This window comes from Medicago sativa, chromosome 8 (assembly GCF_051527215.1).
Source record: "Medicago sativa cultivar Bolivia chromosome 8, Bolivia_mono, whole genome shotgun sequence".
NCBI lineage: Eukaryota > Viridiplantae > Streptophyta > Magnoliopsida > Fabales > Fabaceae > Medicago > Medicago sativa.
In genome coordinates, this window is record NC_140756.1 from 25,585,222 (window position 1) to 25,593,337 (window position 8,116).

At 31.9% G+C, this 8,116-nt stretch overlaps 2 protein-coding genes across 3 annotated transcripts; both read right to left on the reverse strand.

The window, feature by feature from the left end:
* Positions 1–1,114: 1,114 nt before the first annotated feature.
* LOC146897896 (elicitor-responsive protein 3-like) lies at positions 1,115–2,983 on the reverse strand. Its single transcript, XM_085738513.1, has 6 exons — positions 2,883–2,983; positions 2,419–2,484; positions 2,196–2,322; positions 1,631–1,745; positions 1,422–1,532; positions 1,115–1,235 (listed from the first exon to the last, which is right to left on the reverse strand). Exons 1-5 carry the CDS (start codon positions 2,947–2,949, stop codon positions 1,461–1,463), a joined length of 447 nt encoding a protein of 148 aa, XP_085594639.1. The 5' UTR covers positions 2,950–2,983; the 3' UTR covers positions 1,115–1,235; positions 1,422–1,460.
* A 1,771-nt stretch (positions 2,984–4,754) lies between these two features.
* Positions 4,755–6,462, reverse strand: LOC146897897 (16 kDa phloem protein 2-like). Of its 2 annotated transcripts, none has more exons than XM_085735520.1 (5): positions 6,321–6,462; positions 5,794–5,862; positions 5,278–5,398; positions 5,048–5,168; positions 4,755–4,922 (listed from the first exon to the last, which is right to left on the reverse strand). In XM_085735520.1, exons 1-5 carry the CDS (start codon positions 6,382–6,384, stop codon positions 4,914–4,916), a joined length of 384 nt encoding a protein of 127 aa, XP_085591646.1. In that variant the 5' UTR covers positions 6,385–6,462; the 3' UTR covers positions 4,755–4,913. The 2 variants fall into 2 exon arrangements, with proteins under 2 accessions (XP_085591646.1, XP_085591645.1); XM_085735519.1 differs by having other exon boundaries at positions 5,794–5,871; positions 6,321–6,458.
* Between the last annotated feature and the right edge of the window lie 1,654 nt (positions 6,463–8,116).

Consider the following 8,116-nt stretch of genomic DNA (forward strand, 5'->3'; position numbering starts at 1 on the left):
TTGAAAATCTGCATATTTAAAAATAGTCTTTACCATGCATGCAGAAGTATTGAAAATATACTATAATCAATTATGAATTTATTAATTGATCATGGAATTGAAAATCCTTCATTGTACCTTTACGTGATCAATTATACAAATGAATAATTTATTATATTATATTTGGTTTTATGTGCAACAATCTTTTTTTTTTTATATGCAACGGCTATTTGGCTTAATACCATGCATAAACTATTTTTTAAGTAGCTAACGGCTATCTTGTTTTAATTTATTTTGAAAACGGCCACATTTGGTTTATATGCACTTCATTCTCATTTGTATGAATAGATACCATTTTAAATATGTTTCTATCCATTGGTAACTCTTTTTGAAAGATAGTATCATTTCATAAACATCTTTTTAGCCTCTATAAATTCAATTGAGAATCAAAGCAATTTACACACAACAACTTTCATTATCTCAATTGACATTTTCAATATCACTTGCTTTCAAACTTTCATTCAAGTTGTTTGGAAAACTTTGCTTACACTTTAACATTTATTAAAAAGTTTTCTGAGCACTAAGTCCATTTGTTAATAGTGATATTGATAAGATTATACAGCCATACACATTTGATATTCTTCAATTACTTTGTTGTAAAGTTTCTTACCATTGTTGGTGAGAATTATTGTTTAAGATAGTGGGGGTGCTATCTTGTGATTGTTGTAAAAGGTTCTTTGATTCGGGAAGATTCAAAGTCCACCAAAAGTGTTTGGTGTTTGTGTTGTAATCAAGAGAGAGGGTTTCTTTCTTGTGTTTATGTTAGAAAGATTGTTAGGGGGTCTTGGGGTGAGATTGCTTGTAACAAAGATTCTAACATAGTGAATTCCTTCGCGGGGTGTGAAGGGAGTGGACTGACCCTAAGGTTTAGAGGGGAACCACTATAAACTCTCTTGTGTCTTTTCTTCTTCCCTTACTCTTTTATTTTTCCGCATTCATACCTTCATCATTATTTACCGGAAAAATTATCAAGAACACTAATCTCTGAAAAATTAACCAATATTCCTATAAACCTAATTCACCCCCCCTCTTAGGTTACAATCTGAACTTACAAAGTTTACTTGAACACAATGGGTTGAAAAGCAAAACAGAACACTATCATATCACCACACCAGAAAACACAATGATTAAAGTTCCTAAATGTTCTCAAAATATACTTTTTTTTTTTTTTTAGAACTAATTATGGATCTTGTAAATATGTAAAGGAAAATGTTAACCAGTGCCCAGGGGCACTAGTTAAGGAAACCAAATATAGTATATATGAGTATCTTGAAACTTGTGTGGTCAAAGTTTAAAAAGTGTAAAAGATGATGTTTTCAATACAAATATTTCTTGTTTTACTTCCTTAACTAGTGCCCGGGGGCACTAGTTAACAAGAGCCGTATGTAAATCCACCACAAGTCTCAACCTCTTCATTCACTTCAAAAGTCACTAGCTGATTGTTTCCATCCACCAGTCTCCTCCTCTTCATTGTAACTCTGATCATCATCTCTCTGCAACCAATAATTGATAGTACATTTTAATAGGGAGAAAAATAGACATACAATTATGAAGAAAAATATTAGAAAAAGAGATTATGTAGAATTATTACCTCAGGTGTAAAAGTGAGAGCAACCTTAATCTCTCCACAATATTCTTCATCCTTCACAAGATTGTAAGAATTCTCTGGAAGGCTACCCTCTTCAAACACTGCTTCTAAAGGAATTCTAGAGATAGAAATGAATGAATATTTAGTATGTCAAAATTGAACGAGATGTCAGTGGTAAGAGTTTGACTATGTAACTTCAAAGGACGCACTTTAAATCATATCTAAATGGATAATTAGTATGCAAAAATTGCAAATTCTTCCTTTGTGCCCTCCTTTAGGTGTAAATTTTTAAACAAACTAGTTTAAGAGACCAACTTTCAATGAGAATCCAACTTTAACACTTACTTTCTCCGGAATGAAATATAAACAAAAGTGGTAGTTGCAAAGTCGACGTATGTGGCTAAAAATTTAGTCTACTTTTCACCTACTTTTTTGCTTATATTTCATTCTGGAGGAAGTATTTTTAAATTACAGTTACAAAGTCGATTTACTTGTCGATAGTACAATTTATTCAACCTAAAAAGATGAATCAAAGACAAATTTGCAAGTTAAGAAAAATTAATCTCACATTGCTTCTCCAATATTATCATCATTATTATAGTTGTCCTTTTCCATTATCTTTAGATTGAGCTCAGAAGCGTTGTCAGAAACAGTGAAAAGAAAAGTCTCATTCCATTGAGGGTTAGATCCAGCACCTGATATTATTCATAAAAAGATAATCAAATTAGCCACTAGAGAACAAAAATAACAAATAACCAAATCAATACTACTTATGTTTGTCAGAATTTTACCTTCTTGAACAGTACTCTTGTGCTCCTGTGCTTTGTAACTAAGGATCACATAAGGATCTATGCTAGCTTTTCATACAGAACAAAGATCAGAACATTAGATAATCATCTTGAATAATTAACAATTTATAGTTATAACAATTTATAAGCAAAGAAATTAACAAAGAAAAAGTTACCTAAATTGATTCTCTAATTCAATTAGAAAAGAAAAATATACTTAATTAACAAGCTTTATGAACAATAAATATGTAGATCAGACCAACTTAGCATGAATAATTTCTCTAGTTTAATAATCAAATTATTTTTCAGGTCATGATGAACTTTTATCCAAAAAATGAAAGTCAAACTCATGGATCCATTGTTTCATGCAGAAATTTCAAAGAAAAACACAAAATCATCAACATATACAAATTCTACACAATACATGAATTTCACATGTCCTATGTATAGTACATAGAAATACTTACATAGAAAATCATTGTCTTCAAGACCTTTAGCACTGATCAAAATAACTTCAAGAGTTCCACGAGGCATCTTTCTTTGAGTTTGGACACAAATTCTAAATGGTAAAGAACTTTTGATTATAGATGCTTCTCTAATATATATTTATGTTTCTTAAAGTTGAAGTAAAGGTTGAATTATTGACCAGAAAAGGCCTGAATCAGTAAAAAAATAACTATACAATATAATATATATACTTATTTGTTTTTTTTTTTTTATATTCTTATTTGAGACACTAAAATGTGGACACCCCTACAAATCATGATTTTAACTTTTGTTCCCCACGTTGTGGAGTCCACTTTGAAGATTCAATGTATTGGTAGCAGTTTTAGCCCCCTAACTTTCCTAAAGTTGCGATTTTTATCCCCTAAGAAAAAAAACTACAAAACCGCCCCCTAAGTTTTGCACCTGTGGTAGTTTTGGCCTCCAAGGTCAATTTTGACTCGGTCTACACTGACGTGGCACCCTAAGTGAGGTGCCACGTGTTATTTTTTATTTTTTATTTTTTGCCTTGGGGGACCAAAAGTGCTACAGTTGCAAAACTTAGAGGGCGGTTTTGTAGTTTTTTCTTAGGAGGCGAAAACTGCTATTAAGCCTTGTTTTTTCTGCTTACATACATATGCATATTCCAATTCAATCCACCATCTCACCAATCATTATTATTATTTTTTTAAATTATGTTGGTTTATAAAGTCAAGCCTGTTTTAATTGAGGCACCATGTGCTTTGATAGTTTGTGGACGGTGTTTTTTATTTTTAATCATAGGCAAAGAGTATGGACGGTTTGATTTCTCTATTTAAAGAATACTTTTGGTTTTTTAATCTTTTTAATTTTTACAAATTTTAAAAAATAACTTCATTTATCTGAAAGTTAAAGGTACCACCAAAAATCTCATATGGAGAATGTGTCGTGGTTGTTTGCCAACTCGAGTCCGGTTGTAAGAGAAAGGAGTTTGTTGCCCCATATCTAGTGGCAGCATCGACTTTGGGATGCAGTGTCTCGCGCCATCCATAGTAATGCCTCGACGGATGAAGTCATTTTTTCCTTGATTCACAACTTGCAGGTTGAGCTTCAAGAGAGGATGGCTACCATTCTATTAGTATTTGGAAGCATCGCAATCTTAAACTTTGGCAAAATGAAAACGAACTGTGTGTTCATGTTGTGTATAGAGCAAGACATCTTATGGATGAGTGGGTGGCAGCAAACTCACGCACGCAGATAGCACCTGAACAAGTTGCTAGTAACTCTACGCGTGCTGTTCCCACGTAGGGTTAACGCACAGTTCATGGAACAGCAGGTTCTTATACGTGGCAAAAACGCAACCGGGTAGGATCAAGATGCATCCTTTTCCTCTATTTAGAATCGAAATGGTATGTGAATTTGTTTACGTGACAAAATGGTGTATATGTGTTTGCTAAACCTATGAATTTCTCTCCAATGTGTACTGTTGAAGTTGGTGAAGCTCTTGGTTTGCTCTTGTGAATAAAAAAAAAACATGATTGAAATAGAGAGACTCCACTAAATATGGTAAGTTATATTTTCTACAGGAGATTATTCATTAACAATGTCCGTAAAAACCGTCATAAATAACATGGTTAACAAGTTAAATAGCATTCGACATACAGAAAGAATGGGAACTACGATACACTTATAATCTTCTCTTCCTGATAGAATTATGCATCAACCATGAACCAATTGGTTTTCATTGTGTTTCATGCAGAAATTTCAAGTGGTGATGTTTTGGTTTTCTTTTGGGGTATGAAATAGAATTAACTAATTTTCAAAACCATTTTTAAAAAAATGCAAGTATTAAAGAAATTAAAGCAGAGACAACAATGTTGTTCACGAAATTCAATTTAACAAACACTAAGCATAATGCTCTAAAAAACAAGTAAAGACAAATCTTTGATTCATGAAATTCAATTATTTAATAAATCATTTGCATCCACCATAATTTTCTTGTATTCCAAGTCCTTCCATCATAGCTATCATGCACCTTAGTCCTCCTGAGAATTGAATGTTGATTTCAAAATGGGGACACAAATTTAAGAAAAAAAGTTATAAATGAAAAAAAAAAACATTATTTTACTAAATTATTATTTTTTAATTCTCTAAAGTTGTATGAATTTACCTTCTCACGGGTGAATGTGAGAGCAACATAAATATCACCAGCATATACACCATCATCATTAATTATTTGGTAAGCATCTACTGCAACGGTATCCACAAAGAACACCATATCTAAAGGAATGCTGCATTGCATAGGAGAAATAATGTATATTAATTAATCTTTCAATTAGTTGATCAATAAACATAAAGAAAGGTATATGTAGGTTAAGCTAATTGAAAAAGTAAACTCACTCTGCATAGCCAATCCGTTTCTTCGTAGCATTGTCATATAATTCCATGGTAAATACATTAATACCATTAGTAATAACATCGAAATAAAAAAATTCATTCCACCATGGGTAAGTTCCGGAAGCTGTTATTGACAATAATAAAAGTTGAGTAAGGTACTACCAAGACAATTATGTTATAAACTATGAATCACAAAGACAGACACAACACGGACACCGACACGCCAACATCAACAATAATTTGAGAAAACAACATAATTCAGTATAATCATATTTATTGGTGTCATGTCGGTGTAGACACCGAGACACACCTAATGTGAGGAGTGTTCGTGCTTTATAGGTTATAAATGACAAATTAATAAAAATGTTGCATAGTAAGTGATAGTTGGGTGGTACGTAATTGCTATGCATTTAATATGTTAGGACGTGAGTTTGAAGTCACAATTCTCAATATCTAGTGTGTGTGAGTTTCGTTGCTAGACTGAATAGAAAAAAGTAAGTTATTAGGAAAAAAATGTACCTGTTGGTGCATAGCTTACACCGCTGACTCTCACCTGTGTGCCAGCATACTTAAGAATGACATACGGCTCTATGTTTTCTGATTAATTTTCAAGAAATAAATAAGAATCAAACCATTAGAAAATAAATTCGAATTGCTAAGTTTAATTATGTGGTGACAACATATTATGATTAAAACTATCTTGCCAGTTAAAATAACTTTGAGAAACAAAATTAAACAACTTTTTCAAACATATATTTTCATATTAAACAACTCTTTCTGTTTATCAAGAAATAAGAACTTGATTCATTTGAGTAGCTTAGTTTATGTCGTGGTGACAAGCAAATTACAATGTCGAAAAAACAAAAAACAAAAAAAAAACTTTTTTCATGGATATGTTCCAAATTCAACCACAAATGTCTTCATTATATAAAGATATAATAATAATCGGTCTAAGAAAATAATTCATGTATAAAAAAATCAAATATTTTAATATAAAATTGAGTGAAATATAGTAATTATATAATTTTGCATATATTACTACTTACTGAGAAAATCATTGTTGGCATGACCATTGGCCCTGAGCAAAGAAACCTCAAGCTCCCCTTTCATGGCTTTGAAAATGTATTAGCTAATTTCAACAATTCCAAACAAGCCTGTAACAATCGAACTCTTTTCTGATCCTATTATTTATATTCAACAAGTTAGTTGAGTATCAACTAGTCAAAATAAAAAGTTAGTTGAGTATCAATTCATTTGGAATGTATGAGTTTTTTTTGATAAAATTTGGAATGTATGAGTTAAAAAAAAATAGTCATTTCGAATGACCTTTTCTGAAAGATTATTTTTCCATTACTAATCATACATGGTATATGTTCAAAAAACAATTTCTAAAAGTAGTTTGTTGACTTAAATGAACTATTCATTTATGTTGAATCAATCATTAATTAATATTTTTAATGAAAAAAAGAAAAAGTTTTTTTTTTCGGTAGAGAATATCCAAAGATAATTAGATGTCATCTAATTATCTCTTTTGTACAAAATCAATCTTCCATTATATACAAACTTACGGTTAGGTTCATGACTTTGCATACTTACTATCAGTTAGGTCTCTAATGGTAAACAAGCACTCTTACTAAGGTCACTGTAGTTGAAGGGATTTACTTTTCCCACCCTATGAGTTTCCTCGCGCGCCCTATTTTTTTCTTCCAAAAATGCTCTTGAGTTTCCGGATTTTATAATCCGGAATAGTGTTTTCTTTTGTTAAAGGGTGAAAAAAATGAGTTACGGATTTTTCCGGATTTTGTAATCCGGAAATCTCAAAAAATAGGGTGCGTTACATGATTTTTTGGATTACATAATCCGAAAACCCCCTAAACACCCTTTTTTCATGGTGCTGATGCAATCCGGATTCTATAATCCGGAATGCACCAGCACCAATTTTTTCATATGTGACAAGTCTTCTAAAATTCTATGTGCATCTAAACTCTTAGAACCAGGACAAACTTTAAAAGTAAGAGTCCTTAACGATGTTGAATTTGCATTCTAACTCTTCTGAATGATCCGACACTTGTACGGTAGAAACATTGATGTAACTCTGAAGTGTAAAAATTAAAGTGTCATAATACAACAATAAGAAATAAGCTAAGAAGCTTAGGTAATCATGTTTACCTGTATAATAAGTTCAACCAAGCCAGGAGCACATTGGAGTGCACTAACAATATACAAATGTTCTCCTCTATCATTGAAATTCACACCACCCAATTTCAGATACTTTATGGACGTGAACGAGCCTTTTAGCAGCGTTGGACGAATGATATTTGCATGTTGCATCTATATGCATATTAGAAAAAATTATGAGATATGCAGAAACAAACCACACTTACAAGCGAAAAATAATAACTTTCAGCATATATATTCACTAATGATCCAAGGTTGATATATGTCAAACTCCTGTTAAGTTTTTCCTGCTCAACTGTTTTTTTTTATTTGCTCCATGATTTTTACACCCAAAATTCAAAATTCTATCATTTATACTTTTTTTCATGGTGCTAATGCAATCCGGATTCTATAATCCGGAATGCACAAGGGCATTTTTGGAAAATTTACAGGGCGCGGGAGAAGGCCATAGGGTGGGAAAAGTAAATCCCGTAGTTGAAATGCACATGCAATTACAGATAGATACCAGATCTGCAACATTGACACCCAAATCATGGATTGAATAGCCGATCTTTCAACAAAAATCAATTGAACACCGCAACAAACACAAGATAACGATAACACAACGCCACATTCAGACGACGGACTCACAAAGAAAAAAACCTAATTATATGTGAAAACTACT